At 39.8% G+C, this 17,545-nt stretch overlaps 1 protein-coding gene across 1 annotated transcript in view; it reads right to left on the bottom strand.

Moving 5' to 3' along the window:
- Positions 1-9,612: 9,612 nt before the first annotated feature.
- The window catches only part of pcloa (piccolo presynaptic cytomatrix protein a), a 54,711-nt gene continuing 46,778 nt past the window's right edge, over positions 9,613-17,545 (bottom strand). The window contains exons 20-27 of the mRNA XM_078242644.1: positions 17,098-17,169; positions 16,765-17,011; positions 15,886-16,149; positions 13,256-13,397; positions 13,033-13,094; positions 11,785-11,919; positions 10,205-10,350; positions 9,613-9,848 (exon numbers count right to left, since the gene is read on the bottom strand). Of these exons, the coding sequence (XP_078098770.1) occupies positions 9,705-9,848; positions 10,205-10,350; positions 11,785-11,919; positions 13,033-13,094; positions 13,256-13,397; positions 15,886-16,149; positions 16,765-17,011; positions 17,098-17,169 (1,212 nt within the window). The 3' untranslated portion in view covers positions 9,613-9,704. The remainder of the gene's footprint in view (positions 9,849-10,204; positions 10,351-11,784; positions 11,920-13,032; positions 13,095-13,255; positions 13,398-15,885; positions 16,150-16,764; positions 17,012-17,097; positions 17,170-17,545) is intronic.

The raw sequence follows: 17,545 nt of genomic DNA, 5'->3' as shown, positions 1-17,545 counted from the left end.
ACTGGACTAAGTTTGTCGACACTACTGTGTGCGTGCATCAATAAGTAAGTCTGATGTCCTGTAGGTACGGGACGATGTTATACGGGATTTATGAATGTACGTTAGCAACAGTAGGCTAATTCACGAGGGTGCTATTTTATGTGTGAGCTAATATTGCGCATCTGTTCATGTGCGCTGCAAGAGTTATCTTTCTGTTTATTGAATGCGTTATTCAGTGCAAACATAACTGAGAATGTAGTTTAATCTCAGTAATGATGGTATATTAGGTTATTACTGTCGCTCTGTTGAAGGCAAACATCCCACTGTACTGTCGTTATGCAGATCACGGACATCTGATTGACTTTACTGCAGCGTAGTTAGCTAAGTGAAAGTAGGTCACTACGACGACGATATCATCGTCCATCGCCATGTTTTAGCATCATCTGTGAGCATCATCAACTGCCAATTTAGGGGACATCGCCCAACCCTATGAGACGCCGTCATTGGAAACTGTGCATCACGTTCGCCATTGTTGTTGTAAACGACCAGTCACGCCCTTCCTCGCACACGTAAACCACGCCCGTAGCTGCAAGTAGCTCCTTACTGGATGCTGATTGGTTCGGTAAGCTGGTAGTTCAGACAAAACGCATTACTTGAAGCCTGACAAGATAGATTTTCATGGGATCTCGTGAGAATCCAGCTGCCGTGTGAGGTAACCATGCTGCTAACATGGATAAAAACTAAATGTCACTAATCTTTCATTTTCACTGTATCAGTTTGGTCACAATTATTATCCGTTGAAATCCCCTTGCAACAAGAAACAAAGCCTCAAAAGAACAAATATTTCAAAACCACGTCTCAATCGAATGTTGACGACTCCTCTTTGGAGATCCAGGCATGGTCACTGAGTGTGTGAACCTTGTCTGACTTTGGATAAGCTGATGCATCCAGCAACACCGCCTGATGTGGCCTCGCCAAATCTCTGTCGGTTTGATCAGCCTCACTGCTCAGTGAATCACTGACGCAGGATGTTTCCAGGCTTCTGTCTGACGCAGGCCACATCTTTGAAGGCTGAAGAGGAGAACAAACACATCTTTAGAAGCAAAGGATCTAAGAGGTCCATCAGAAAGAGAGAGTGAGAGAACAGGAGGGGCAGTTATTGAGAAGAGAGATGGAGAGGTTAAATATGAAAGACAACACAGGGAACATAAAACGGAGGGGGAGAAAGAAAAGGTATAATGTAGGCAACAGAGCGGGATCCAGCAGGGAGAGGCTTGCAACCTTTGATCAAATTTTGAACGTTTTCAGCAAGAAGCACGTGAGTCAACCAAGCCTTCTGAAAATAAATAATATAGGAGTTATAGAGGAGTGTACTGTAGGTGTAGTAGATGTTTTATCGCAATGCACTATTAAAAGAGTGCTGAAGGTAAAACCAATAGTAAATTGTGAAATTATCAAATTAATAGCATCATTTATCAGTTTACAGTAGTTCATAGATACAAAATAATACACTTTTGTTGTTGTTGTTTGGTAACTCTCATATCTGCCTGCTAATTATGAAGCTTCAGCCAGCAGTCAGTTGGCTTAGCTTAGTATAGCTCGGGACAAAGGCTGGAAACAGTGGGAATAGTTAAGTCTTCATGCTTAGCTAAGCAAACTGGCTGCTGGCCGTAGCTTCATATCAGAGTGGTATTAATTTTTCTATCTGACGTTTAGCAAGAAAGCGAATAAGCCTATTTCCCAAAACTATTCTGTTAAAGATGCAGTAGGTAAGACTTATAAAACCAACTTTCTGTCATATTTGCTGAAACTGACCCTATGTTCCAGTAGAACTACATGAAGCAGGTCATTTAAAAAAAAAAAAAAATACGGCTCCTCTGGCACCACCTGTAGTGCGATTTGCAAAAATCCACCGCTCCCTGTTCAGATGCTCCAATCATGGGGGGGGGTCTAACTGCGTGCACACGCATTCATTCACGCATTCATTCTCCCTTGTGGGGGGGAGGGGCTTAGGAGACCGTTTGGGCTTTAGCAGAAAGGGGGGGAGGGACTGAGAAGTTGTTGATGTTCAAATTCTTTGGCTAAGTCCTGGATCTTCACAATCCTACCTACAGCACCTTTAAAGACTTTTTCCAAACATGGTTCGAATGTAATTCATTTATAATTCAGTCTCTTCAACCTAATGCGATGGGACTCTGCGAATGTCTCAATACAGCCAGATGTCAAACTTTGTGAATACAGCTTGTGGCAATGCCTCAGCGCTCTTCTATATTTAAATAGTTTTTCCTATTTAAAAATACAGTTGAGACTCACTGCTGCTTACTGAGCCCTACAGCTATCGCAGCCATTTATGGTGTCTGCAACAGGTGTCCATGCAAGGATTATAATTACACCAGATCATCAACCATGATTAAGAGTCCCAACTTTAGTCATCATAATGCCTCACCCAACAGATTAGGGTCTTTGGACACCATGGAAGAGCAAAGTGAATCACCCAAAATAACTCAATTACATGACTCTATTATGAAATGGTGAAAGTGGATCCATGTTCCACTCTGAGGCGTTTTCAAAAGGCACAGATACGCACTGAGGATCTTTGCAACAGTGGTTTGGGCATGTTTTCACATAAACACAAATATAGTAAAATGTTCTCATTTTCTTTGCTGCTAGTAAAAGCAAAATCCTGAAGCACGGATTTAGACATGTGAAGAAATAATTTGATTTCATCTCTCGTGGTGTCATTTCTCTTATAAACCTACAGTTACTATACACCTAAACAGCAACTTTTGACCGATTATAGGATTAATTATAGTTTTCCTTTTTGAGTGCAAGTAGGCTCCAAGATGAGAACAGATTACAGTCCTCGGTTGATGAAGTACAATCTGAATATTGTGCCTAGAATTTGGATGGAAGGGTTCTGAGATGGTGTGTGTTCTTTTTGTAACAGACTCATCAGACAGAAGCAGGTGGTTGTAGTTGCAGCTGTGGATTCACCTCCCAACATGGGGCTTCACACACACACACACACACACACACACACACACACACACACACACACACACACACACACACACACACACACACACACACACACACACACACACACACACACACACACACACCCCTCGGTAATGTCTCTCAGTCTGTCTCTGAAAATAAAGAGCAACAAAGGAAAATACATGCTAACATTCAATGTATTTGTAATTCTGACCTTATGTTTTTAACAGAGGAGGAACACATCAAGTCAAAGGTCCAAAAGAAATCATCTCAGATCGAGACCATTGGGAGACTCTGCAAAATGGGTTTCTTACTCCCCCTGCAGGAAGAATTATATAACTGCTGGCACTCATATCTCAACCCAAACTTTAAACCCAAGTCTGCATAAACACTGTATAAGTTTGTAGAATATACAAATTGTCTATGAGTATAAGATAAAGAGTGTGAAATAAGCATCTGACTGTTAAATCTGAGCTCCCATCAAACAATATGCTTAAAAATGTGTCTGCACAAAATGTGAAACATTTTGAACTTATACAGGATATTAGTATTTAAAATGCACAATGGGTTTAAACTTCTGAAATGTGATGTACATTATGATGACAACAGAGTAGCAAAGAAGAAATGAAGGTGGAATGAGCAAATTAATCAGAAACACAACATTATGTTGAGAAAAATAAACAAATGCTCTCAAGTGCACTGGTTTTTCCAATGTGTAAATCTAAACATGTTGCTGGTAACATTTGTACAAATTATAGAGCATACTTTAAGTATTTTAAGCAGCTCATCATCAGGCACAACAACAATCCAAAAATACTTCATTTAAGCACATGCCAAACTCAGGAAGTTAACAACACATGTCCAGTCTTATAAGCTGCTGGCTGCAACTCAAAGTAACAATTAATTCCTTTTCATCAGCGTCATTGTTTTTCATCAACTGCTGTTGCACCCTGGTTACAGGCACATTCTTCAAGTCTCTCTGACTTCACGCAATCGTAAGCTGGCCATGGCTTGATCTCTGATAAATCCCTAAACACACTGCAAACCAGCACACCACAACTACTGGGGTTATCTTTCAAAGCCTTCTTTATCCAGTGGAATCTGGTTCTCAAAATAAAGGCTGACTCTTAAGAGATTTGAACAGAGGACAGGACAGTCTACTGGTCACTACTACTTGGCTTGTCTGTGAGCTTGAATCGTCTTAGAATAATTCACTTCTGTTAGAGCTGGCCATCCAACAGTGGCGGGCCGTGTATTGTACACCTGGGCCTTCAGTTCAGTACTATCATACAGCAAGTCCAGGCTTCAGTCCATCTTGGATAATGTCTCACACCCTCTCTACGACACACTGGCCCAGCAGAGGAGCACCTTCAGCAGAAGACTCCTCTCACCCAGATGCACCACAGAGCGTCACAGGAAATCTTTCCTGCCTGTGGTCATTAAACTTTATAACGCCTACCTCAGAGAGTCACACACCCCCTCTCTGTAATCATCTCATACATAGACAATCACTTCTCCTTTTTATTGCACTATAATCATCTTAACATAGACAATCATTTCTTTTTTATTGCACTTTATTTGCACATTAACATTGTACATTTCATATTTTATATATTATTACTGTATATTTGTTTTTATTATATATGTTAAAAGTCTGGATAATATATGTTGTTTGTATACCTGGAGTGGTAACAAAAATAATTTCCCCCTGGGATTATTAAAGTATTTCTGATTCTGATTAATCCACCTTTGAATAACCTCACCATGACACTAGGACATTATCGTGTGGAATAAAGTGATTTAACACAAGAGAGTTTCAATACACTATTGCACAGACATGGATACACGGTGACTGAAGCCATCACTTTCACGCAGTATGACAGGACGTAGTCTTGCTTTGCCAGACCTTCCTTCACATGCTGCAGAGGAGGGTCTCTACACAGCCATGGTAGAAAAAAAAACGAGCTCTGGTTTATTGGCATTTCTTTAAACCAATCACAATCGTCATGGGCTCCGCACGGAGTCACTGCAAAATAGCCTCGGGAAGGAACTTTTGGTGGAACGTGTATGTTCAAAAGTTGCTTTAGTCGTGCGTGAGAAAACTCAGATTGGACAGATAGTCTAGCTAGCTAGCTGTCTCAATTTACCATGCAGAGAGCTCTGAGGAGCAGTTAACCATAGTCCTTCTTTCATTAACTTTACATCTAAAAATCTAAATGAAAGGAAGGTCTAGCAAAGCGAGACTACTGCTACAGTTATGTGATGCTAGCTAGTTTTGCTTCTCGGCCACCGTATACGAACTGGTCCGAAAAATGCCGACGTAGGTCATGGCTCTGGCCTGTAAGAGAATACGCCCAACAGGACGAACTCGAAATTTGATTGGCTAAAGAATATGACAATCAACAACATTGTCCCTATTTGCTTAAACAGCAGAGGGATTCACTCGGAATTCTGAAGGCCTCAGAGTAGATTTTTCACCCAGAGACAGCACAGAGGAGAAATCTGATTGGATAAAAGCTTTAATTTATGAAATGCACCGTGGAATATTAAATGCCAATGCTTACATTTGAACAAATAAGTAATGTTGATGACATTTTTCTAATCTTTGAAATAATCCTATTTTGCAGGTTTTTTACCATTATGTGACCCTCCACCACTGTCCTCTCAAATGGCTTTGAGATATCAGTTCCAAATAACTCAGAGTACACAAATCAACACTGCCATGTTAGGACTGCCAAGATAGAGGACCAATGCCACTCATGATTTAAGACCACTTAAAAAGTACACACAAGGAGGCAAATAAATACTCCGGCTGATTGTTTCTATGACTTTCCAGAACAACAATGAGGACATCTATTAGTTTTACTGAGTGAGTAAAAAAAGCATAGGGTCTTATGCCTTTGGAAACAAGCATTGGAGAACAATGTCACTGTTGTCCTAATCTTGCTCAAGTAAAGAAGAGGACAAGGAAGAGGGGAGACCACCCATCAGTTGTATCTAAGAAAACAATAAAAGATGTTATTTTACCTAGCTGAAACAGGAAATGAAATAAGGTTTTGAAAATCAATGCTGGCTGAATTCCATGCATCACGTACAAAATATCATGGCTCATACTGGGACACTTGAATAGAACAGAGCCATCGTTATGTTATTAGTAACGCGTGTGCTTTTCCCTGCTATAAAAAAAGAATATGAAATGAGCGGCAGGAAATACAACCATGTTTGATCTTATGGAAATTACACATTACTGGAAACATTTGGTCTGCCTTTGCAAATGCACCATGGACACACATCATATGTGACCATGAAGTTGAATGGAGACATGCTGCAGGAGAGAGTGGAGCTGTCAATCAAACACTCACCCTCCCAGTCTTCAGAAGAGGTCTAATCAGCCAGTAAGTGAAAACACCTGTGTCGGTGTACCACAGCTACGTAGGTCTTGTACATTTGTTACCATGGACTTGTAATTCTTTCTCAAAATGAAAGCACATGGCACCATCTTGTGGTTACATTTTGTTACTTCACATCATTGGTATCACATCCAACCAGCTATGAAATCTGAAAAGTAAAGATAACCCAAAATAAACCACCACATTTTTCAAAATAAAACTGTGTTGTGATAAATAATGTAATAAACAACATTCCGTTTGAACCGATATTTAATATTTAGACATGGGGCAACAGCCATTTTTACAGCACAATTTGCATAATTTATCAATACCTCCTGTGTACAATCACAAAACCATGACAGTAGATTTTTTTTCTGTTTACTTACAAGTGAAAAACCATATAGGTTTTACAAGCATAATCTTTGTACAGTCAGCATACATCATCAATAACTTTAATAGGTTTTCTTCATAATTTCACCCTCTATAAGTCTATTTTTATTCTATATCTTTCTCTACCTCATTCAGATTTTTTTCTTCAACAATATCTGGACACAAAAATAGTATGAACCACCAACGAAACATGCAACATCCAGTGTGAGCACATTTAAATTATCCTGCAACTGCTTGAGTTGTTAAGATAGACTTCTGTGTAGATAGACTCTGGTAAACCTTAAGTGTTTGGTGTAAAGGGTCAAGTAAATCTGGGTCCCTATAGACAGACGTAAGGTTGTTTCTCAGTCCATCCACTGTACATTGATCGAGAGAAAAACAACTTCCCTTTTACTTCTATGATCACACACCCTTTTTTATCTGCTAAAAGACCTATTGCTCCGCAAACCCCAGTATAAAAGCTATGTATTTACAAGGTTGGAACTAGAGAGATAGCATGTGTGTCTGTGTGTGTGTGTGTGTGTGTGTGTGTGTGTGTGTGTGTGTGTGAGCGTGTCATTCTTTGTGTATTACGAGAGATTTTAAAGTCAATATTTTTAGACAGACAACACTTAAAAGAAGAGATATGCATTAGAGCCAATGGCATGCATGGACTTGGCATGAAGATGCTACACACAAGCACATGGGTATAAAAATAAGAAAAACAAAAAAAACACACACTGACCATAAAACGACTCATTTCAGGTATAAAGTCCATTGATTAAAATGTTGTCTTTTTTGGTGATTTCTCATACACATACTGGAAAATTAAACTATTCAATGCGGGAATGCATAGAAAGATGGGAATCATTTGAATAGAAATGTTTTTTTTTATTATCGTGAAATATGTGAAATTTAGGATCCATGCATGTTAATTTCCGTATGTGAGAGTGTGTTAGTGAAAGTTGGTTCTCTGAGTTTTAGGCCGTCTTAACCTTGTAAACAAGCACTACATTGTGTAGAAAAACAAAATACCTCAACTTATTTTTATGTACACCTGATATGTACTGTAAACAAATATAATACAACATATGAAGTAGTCTCACAGGCAATAAATAAAGAGAGAAGTGATACAAAATACAATGTTAAACTAAACAAAATCATATTGATGCAATAATCATTTCATGGAGGACATTAAAACACAGCAGTGCAAAAGAAAAATCAATACAAATGTTTTCTCTCTGCTGACATTACTGGCAAGTCAAGATGCAGTTACCACCTTTTTACACTAGATGTTGAATAGAAACCGCTCAGATATTAACTTTCACTGCTAAGTTGGACTAAAAATGCTGAATGAACCAGCTGTCCTGCCTCTTGACCCCTGTACAAGTACACACAAGGACCTTTTTCAAGACATAATGGACAGAGTAGACTTTTAAAGACACAACATTGAGTGGTAATATCAAGACAAACACATATAGGACAAAAAGCTGGGAGAAACATCAACATGCTTCTGGAATAGTCGTATCTTAAAATGGTAATAGTGCTTTTTCATAGATGGTTTCTGGCACATTTGTCTTTTGTTCGCTATAATATCTCCTGATTTTGTCATAGTTTTACTTTACCTCTCTACTTCCACCCCCTGGAAGGACACAATCTCTTGCTATCTCATTTTTTAGCAGGATGATGATGTCAGTTTTACAATCTAAGCAGAAATAAGTGCAAAATACCACAAAAGCGTGCATTGTTGAGGTGACTGCTCCTACGAACAAAAGCAGGACTGATATAAGATTCGTAATGTGCCTGGATCTCACAAAAAAAAAAAACTTAAATCTCATGTGGTAAAGGTCTCACATTCAAAGGGGCATCATGGGTAATAAAACCTCTATGTCACAATCATCAAGACTCGATTGTCTATGATAAAGATATATATATATATATCTATATATGTTATAATTACTTTCCAGCTATGACACTTCACTATTTACAAAGTGAACCTTAGAGGTGATTTTCTTTTGTGCAGAACATGTGACACTGCACACCAAATAGATAATAGACTCACAATAGTGTCCAATTTGATATATATATCAATATTGATCATTATCAAACAATAATTGTCATTTCATAGAACTGAGTTTACAATTAAGGAGAATAAAGATTGGGTCCAAAGTGAACAAGGGGATGTTTTTGTTAATAAATTCATGCTTGCTGAGATTTTTTTTTTTCGAACTGGAATGCTAGGTAGTGTGTTATAAAATATACTATGTTTCCTTTCCAGGATAGATTTGTAAGTACTTAAATAATTGAGGAGAAGACAAATGATAGAACTCGACGCTAATATTATAATACAAAAATAAATACGAGGTCTCCGTAGCGGAGTCTGTAATATTTCATTCCCAAAATGCTTTGTAAATCAATAAAAGTCTGCGCTCATAATAAAGCAATGAGGAAAATCTTTCATGGATAAAACATCTAAATAAATAAATTAGAATGTGTCCATTCCCTGTAGAATTAAAATGTCTCTTCTGTGTGAATAAGTGTGCAAATTTGTTAATAATTGTGTGTGTGTGTGTGTGTGTGTGTTGTGAATTAAAGTGTGTAATACCTGGTTGATTCCGCGCTTGACCTCTGAACTCAGCACCTGTGTTCTCCTCAGCCCTGGCCACACTAACTGTACACTGTACGTCCTGTAAACTTGTGTTCATTTCCTGTAAACGCATAAGTACTTCCTCCTAACTTCCTGCATGACAGAAATCATCATCAGAACGAACATAAGCATCTTCAAAAACTCTGAGCCCTGAAAGAAAGATTAAAGAAATACATATTTTGCCCCATCCCGTACCCAAACCACCCTCTCCCCTGCACAACAAGAGTGGATCAGTGTTACAGATGTTGAACCTAAGAGTCTCCAAATGACAGAAACCTCTTCTTTCCCTCTCAAGCTTATTTATTTTTAGAATGAGTCTCCTTCTATGAGTGGATCTGGGCGGTGCTGGTGAGAAGCTTGTGCCAGCTCACCACTCGCTTGCGTAGGTCGACTTTGTCCAGCCACACATAGGCCTCCCCTATCAGGGTCTTCTTTACAAACTTGCCACCATTGGACACCAGGAACAGCTGGTGTGAAAAGAACAGAAAGCAGTATGTCATAATTGTTGATTTAAAGGAATCAACCAGGTTTAACAAGAGATTTATGTATGCAGGAATAGACTTTTTAAGCTAGCTGTTTCCCCCTGTTTCCAGTCTTTATGCTAAGCTAAGCTAACCGTCTCCTGGTTCTAGCTTCATATTCAGCAGACATACACAAGAGTGGTATCAAAAGTTCTCATCTAACTCCTGGCAAGAAAGCGAATAATCATATTTAAATATTAAACATTTCTTTGGCTGTTAGTGTATGAATAATAACAGAATGTATATATTCTTAAAATATGTAGCTCTCATTCTGCTGTGTGTGTACTTGTGTTACAGATTACCTGTAGAGAGTGTCCGGCGGGGTTCATACAGAAGCGGAAAGTTTCGTTAAAAGATGGCTCGCGGTCATGACGACACACTCTGGTCTTCTTCTTGATGATCCTTTTCTGGGTGGCGATGTTCACCACATAGAGCTTCACATAAAGATCTGTGGACACACACACGGACACGGACACGGACACACACATACACACACACACACACACACACACACACACACACACACACACACACACACACAAATGTAAAGCTGACATCATACTGAATGAATGTGATTTTGGCGTGGGTGAAGCCCAGGGGCATTTTATACAAGAGATATATTATTTTTGGTGCCATTTTTCCATTTTGTATGTTGTCTATGCATACATTCAACACACTGTCAAATCTGTGTGGATATTTTTGCTAATAGTTTTTTTTTTAGTGTTTAATCACAAAATAAAAGCACATAAACCCAAATCAAACCCTTTTTATTGAATTATGCAAACACACAACCAACACCCAGGCACTTATGTCCATCTCCCTTATACCCATGGAGAGTAACACTAGTGATCTAATTTGTAATTTCGCCTATACAGACAAAATGTGTGAAAAAGTAAATTTAAAACATTTTATGTTTAAGTATGTAGTTTAAGATGGGTTCTGGTCATCAATATTGGAGTGGGGTTGAGTTTTTTCTGAAGCCAGTAAAAAGAGGGCAATACGAGAGCTGAAACTTCTCTAAGACTTGACATGTCTGTGTAGAAAGATGATGCACATAGCCAACAATAAAGCATTAATGCAACATACGGTATACTGTGCTTTCTACATACTTTCAATGGAAATAAACTATTGTGTGCCAATACAATCTGGAAGGAAATGCAAATCAAACAAGTGGCAGGCAGCTTGTGTATTAGGATGTAAATATTACAAGAAAAGGCGAGGTGGCCGGAAAGCTGCGCTCTATCGTGGGAAGAGAAGTCTGATTTTGCTGTGTACACCAGAAACACGTCTGTCCAGTGTTCACATGTAATCTAAATAATGTTGTATATACTGTAGATAACACTGGTTAGATAACACAGTACACCCTGTGACTAAGGGTGATTCTGGTTTTCTAAACTACAAGACAGTTACAGTCTAACAATTTTTCATCCTGGGTGTTAACTAAATGTGGCCATCTGGGCATGGCTTGGAAATAGTTATAGTAATATTATATTATACAATATAATGTATATGTGCATACCTTGCACATATACATTAAGTAAGTAAATGTCTAATGCAGCTTTCCAAGGGAAAGTTGGCTGGAAAACACTATCACAACACCTGTGGTTCTGCATTTAGAAAAACTGGGATGTCAGATGCCTGTCTTTCTAAACAGTGTGGGCCTCTCAGCTGTCAAATATTAAAATGATGAAAATGATATGTATCACATATAATTGTCTTTGAATGAAAGTCTTGACATAAGTGGTGAACATAAGTGAAAATAACAAACTAGAGTGTAATAAAGTAAGTCCTGCATGATAAGACCTTATCAAAGTAATTTTTTAGTGACTTTATCAAAGTTATTTTTTAGTGTGTATGTAAGCATAAAGTTGTTTTATGTTACCAGGCAGGTGGTCTGGAGTCTTGAACTTGTAGGTGATGTTGCGACATTGAAGAATCTCAAGGACCAGTTGCTCACCCTCCGTCTTCATCTCCTTCTTCAGAGCAATCTTTATCTCCCCCATTACCTGGGACTTACCTGAATATATACAAACCCACACACACACACACACACACACACACACACACACACACACACACACACACACACACACACACACACACACCAATTAAATCAGCTAGGCACAGTGATATACAGTACATACTACATGCTACTCTGTTCTCTTCTGCGTGTGACTGCCCTCCACTGGACACTAAGTGTACCCTCATGATGAATAATATCAAACATGGCCTGCAAACAATCACATTTATTTGTTTAACAAGTATGGGGAGAAGTTATGATGAGCTCTGCCTGACTTCTGGTTACCTTGGAAACTGAATGGAAATGACAGTTTTTAAAGCTGGGTCAACAAGACCCTGGTAGCAGTACGGGTAGCCTCTGTGTGTGTGTGTGTGTGTGTGTGTGTGTGTGTGTGTGTGTTTATGCCTAAGAGAGGGAGACACATTGACACAAAAAGACTAAGGGAACAGAGAGGAGATGATAAAGAGATGAAGGCACCATGCGGATTAGAACAAATGTGTTATGTTCCGTGTGTGTATTAAGCTTCGGTCTCACACGTTGATGTAAATGTGAAAGTCAGATAACGAACCTCTTTCTAGCTTTTATAGGTCATCTTTGCACTTTTGAATTAGTCATAATTACTTGACTCAAAACTCCACAGACAGGCCCGAGAAATTAGCAAAATCAGCAAGGATGGATTAATGAAAATAACCTGTAAATTAATTAGTTAATAGGTCTATGTATAATGCAAATACTTGCAATGGAAACAGTTAAGACAAAATACAAAATACAAAAAAACATGTTACAATAAACAACGAAAGACAAAAGAGGGGAAAAAACAAACGGTTAACATTCTATCAATTAATTAGTCATTTAATTTCACTACATTTACTATTTCTTGAGGCTGGACATCTGAATGCAAATACTGTACCGGATAGTGGTAAAAGTTGAGATTGCTTTGTTAGAATTCAACAGTTTGAAACTTTTCAAACTTATACATTCAAATCACGATCAGTCCTAAAATGTTAAAAATGCATTTAAAGAGTTAGTGTAAGGGTTTTTAATACTACAAGGCATCAAGACAAACAAGTATGAATGTACACACACACATACATGTAATGTATCTCTAACCTTCAGTGTCACCGTGTCCCATTGATGATTTCATCACGTCTGTGCCGTTTGGGATCTTTCCACTAACGAGAGGGGGGAAAAATTAGTATAATGCATTGTTCTGTATATCTCCTGGACAGGTATCTGGGCGTAGTGAAAGTAGTACTTAAGCATACATTTATTGCACTTCCAAAAGGTGGAACTGAGGCTTTTTAAGATAAAAGTACTGAATAAGCTGACTCACAGTCGGGGCACTTGGAAGATGGCACTGTCCACCTCGTTTGTCTCTCCTTCTTCGTCCAATAGGCTGTAGGCGCTGCCACTCAGGCCGCTGTCCAATGAGGCTGCTGTGACCGGGGCATCACTGGATCTGTAGCTCGACCGAGCTGTGCAGAGATACGACCACACCCATCACGACAAAGAGACAGGAAGAAAAATTGCACCTCTGCCGGATCCAAGATTGTAAAAACTAGGGCCAAGAAGCATTAGTTAATATCTGCAGCAACTATAATCCATCATAATCAACTTAATACTTTTTTTTTTTTTGTTTGGCAGTCAAAAGGGAAGTTTTATTTATAGCACAAAAGACTGGATTGTAATGAATAGCACACAAACACTGTGGATCAGCAAGAAGCTTATGGACAAACAGTGTACTTAGAGTAATTTTCCCAGACAAAGACAAGACAGTAAACATCACATATAAAGCTTTAACATGAAACAGACAAACAAATCCAGAGAAACATCACATATAAATGTTTATGCAAAAGTAGACCAAACAAGAGGCAAGTAGACCCTACTGAAATTGTTAGTCATCTATATGAACTATTAATAATCATCTAATATCTAAATCTCAGCATTACTTTAGTTTAAAAATCAAATCACATGAATATAGTTTAAGATTAAATGATGTTTTTGAATGTACTTTTTTTTAATAAATGTTTTAAAAAAAATTGTTTACATGCACTATATTTTAGATGTTATTCTTTATGACATAAATGTTTAAATGTCAACACTGTATTCTCAAACAGCGGATCAGGCAGTGTGAGTATGAATGATGTGAGATGCGTGGATGTGGTGCAGAACAGAATCCATGCCGACACGTTTATTCTTTAGGCCACTCAACACGTCATTGATGCTAAAGCTCACTAATACCAGTTCAATGAAGCAATTGGGGAGTTGTGACGTAGCAGATGTGTCAGTGGCCCAGTGTTAACTCTCAGTGAATCATACAGCAATATAAGACATTCATTTCCTGGTATTAGTAAACTGTGTTGGTGGCCGTAAGAAAGCGTGTCTCGCTGCATGAATCTCTGGTGATGTGGCTGAGTGCAACTTTCTCTCTGTCTCTCCCTTCCTGGCTCTCTAATTAGCTTGTAAGACTCCCCTCTCTCTTTCTGCAGGTGTGCGTTAGTAGCATCACATCCTCTCTTTCTTTCACTCTCTCTCTTTCTTTCCTTGCTCCATCTCTGCTTCAGTCACACGACAGAGAGGAGACTCTTGGGCAAACTCTCACCTCCGGTCCTCTGTGGTCTCTCTTCTGACACGGCTTTCCTGAGGGTCAGGTGTCTGCCGTCTGCTCTGCTCCCTTTGGCCGACACAACAGATGGCAGGGCAGGTAGCCAATCAGACTGGGCTCTCTGAATGGTGAGCACGCCCACTACGCTGTGTCTCTGGTACCTCAGTGAGAGGCGGCCTCTTTGGCCTGGATGTGTTTGTTTTCGCAGGCGTAGGTCAGGTGTCCGGGGGTCAACGGCAGGAAACAAAGGTCATGGGGTCGAAGTTTAAGATGGTAGGAGGGAGGAGCGAGATGGATATTCAGAAAGTGGTTTATCTTCACCAAGGCAACCAGCTTCACTGTCAATCACATGCAGCCACAGTGTGCAGTGCACATTCGCCCCTCCTGCATGTCACTAGGAGGCGTGGGTGTGCAGCATCGACTGGGGTGCATTGTGAGTCCGATAATTGTTCAAACAAAAAAGGGGGTTAGCGGACTTCATGCACAGCCATCTCAGTGGAGGAGCTTCAGAAAAGCTGGTCGTCGTTTGTTAAAGAAAAGGAAATAAAAAAAGAACTCAAAAATGAAAACTACTAAAAGAGGTTAATGATATTTTCGGGAGGGGATGGGATTGCAACTTTCTTCTGTTTTCCTGCTTGGATCAATAAATCAAAAATATTTAACTGCTAGCTGGCGACAGAAACTTCTCATGGAAGCAAAAACTTCTTCCTGGCGAACTCTGCTCCATTAACTGAACCAACGTTTATTATTTTCTAGTCTTGTCATTTGAGAGAGCTGGAGATGTCGCTGTGCTCTGACAGTAACTGACAGATTTGCTGATTTGTTCCTTCAGAATATGTTGTGCAACTCTGATGTCTCTTTTTCAGATTTTTTTTTCCCCATACTGTCATCCTTAGTAAATGATGATGTATTTCAATTCTATTCAAAACAGTTTCTTCAACCACGGTAAAAGTAATTATTTGTTTAACTTCATATTGAAGTAGCATTAGAGAATAAGAGCCTTAGCCTATAGCCTGTTTACTTTTTTAAATGGTAATTTTAAGTAGTTAGAACTGGCCTTCAATAAGCAACCATTACGCCTCTTTGGCTTCATTGAAAATGGGTCAAACTTAGGAACGTCAAAGACAGTGTGCTACAGTACAGGTGAGCTGCTGGCTCCACACACTTGTGAGTACATACAGAAGAAAAGCGGTGAGAGGTTGACACACTGTGAATACAACGGGGGAGAGGACCAGAGGGTGTAAAGGGTGAGGGAAACCAAGACTAGAAAAGGAAACCAAAGGAAGAAGGTACAGAAGGTAGAACAGATGAGTGCGAGGAGGCCATGCTGCGTAGGCTTTATTTGCGTCTTGGTTTACTTGGTTGGAGGCGTTGAGGCGGCTGCTGTTGTGACTGCTGTGGGGCATCGCCCGTTGCTATGGCAGCGCCTCCGCCGCTTCCAGTGCTGCTGTCCTGATGGAGTTGCCGTGCGGCACTTTTGCTGGAGCGAGAAGCACCGTGCGAGCGAGAGTGTTGGCTGTGTCCATGGCTTTGGCTTTGGCTTTGGCTGTGGCCCTCGGACGGGGAAGGCTTCGATGTGCCAGGACTACTGTGAGATTTCTCGATAGTGGGCACCTGCGTGTCTAAAACAACCAAATTCACCAAATTACCAAAAAAGCTATTTTCTACTTTAGTGAACTTAGAGGCGGTTACCTTTTGTGTACCTGTGGTGAGTAAGTAGCTGGCTAGTGAGAAACTTAATTTAGCCAACATGGTAACTGCCTTATTTACGTCTATGATCTTCAAGCATCCTCATTAAATTTGATGGTTATTTTTCTAAATTTGGGGAGCATTCAAAGCCTTCCACAGTCATGTTGCCCTCTGTATTAGAAGAAAGATAGAGGGAAGCTAAGGCTAGGCCTCTGAGCTGGGTGGCATCATGGCAACCAAGAAAACAGACCATGAGAAAGCAAAAAGCATGGAGCTGAAGCTATGATGGGTGTGCAAAATTGGGCATAGGAAGGTGCTGGTAGAAAGAAAAGACTGTGAGAGAGAAACACAGAGATAGTGGGGAGAAACAGACGAGAGAAGCAGCGGCAGGAAGAGAGCACAGAGTAAGAGAAGTGTGAAGAATAAAGAAAAACAGAGTACATGAAGAGAAGAGGGAAACAGAAATAGCAGAAGCAGCAGAGTACAGACGGTTGTAAGGGGGTGACGGTGAAAAGTCAAGCAAGTGAGGCAATTTCATCATGTCCTACCCTTGGCCGGATCTGGAAAGATCCCGTGGCTTCGGCTCTTGATGACAGATGATTTTGGGGAATCCTGATTGTCATGTCCGGAGCCAGTGGTTTTAGGGGAGGAGTGCTGTGAGGAGGCTTTAGAGGAAGTGTGTCGGCCCTGGCCTGAGTGGGAGCGCCGGTGGTGGTCCCCCTCGCTCTGCTCCTTCAGGAGAAGCCACCGTGGGACGTTGTCCAGCTGGGCCGTGTTGGACAGGTCAATAAGGACCTAGGAACAAACACAGCAGTTTAATAGTCATATGCATAACAATGTATTGGTGGTACACCACTAAAGTGAATGTCAAAAAGGTTTACCTCTCCTAAGAAATCATTAGAGGAGCACTTGTCGTAGTCCCACACGCTCACCTCCAGGGTCTTCTTCCTCAGCTGATACACACGCACAGATTTAAAGTTAATGCATCTTTTTAGTGAGTAACAATAGTGCATAAGAAAATGGCAAAATAAACCTTAGAGAAAAAAACATATGATCTGGGCTTAAAGTGGGAGCAGACATTCAGCAGCCTAAAAAAAACAGATAACAGAACACAGATTTGCTGTGATTGATATGGGTCCAGTGAATCTAAAATGGGATCTAAAGTGATATAATTAAATCCCAATGGCATATCCATCTGCTCTACTAAAACCAATGGCCACAATGCTAGTCATCATGCCAGCAGAGAAAAGACAATATCATAATTTTTAACATGAAATGTTGGCACATTGTGAGTTCTCTTGTTTGTGCCTTTTAGAGTTATAGAAAGTA

This window comes from Sander vitreus, chromosome 23 (assembly GCF_031162955.1).
Source record: "Sander vitreus isolate 19-12246 chromosome 23, sanVit1, whole genome shotgun sequence".
In the NCBI taxonomy this organism is placed as follows: Eukaryota; Metazoa; Chordata; class Actinopteri; order Perciformes; family Percidae; genus Sander; species Sander vitreus.
This window is presented reverse-complemented; position numbering and strand designations above follow the sequence as displayed.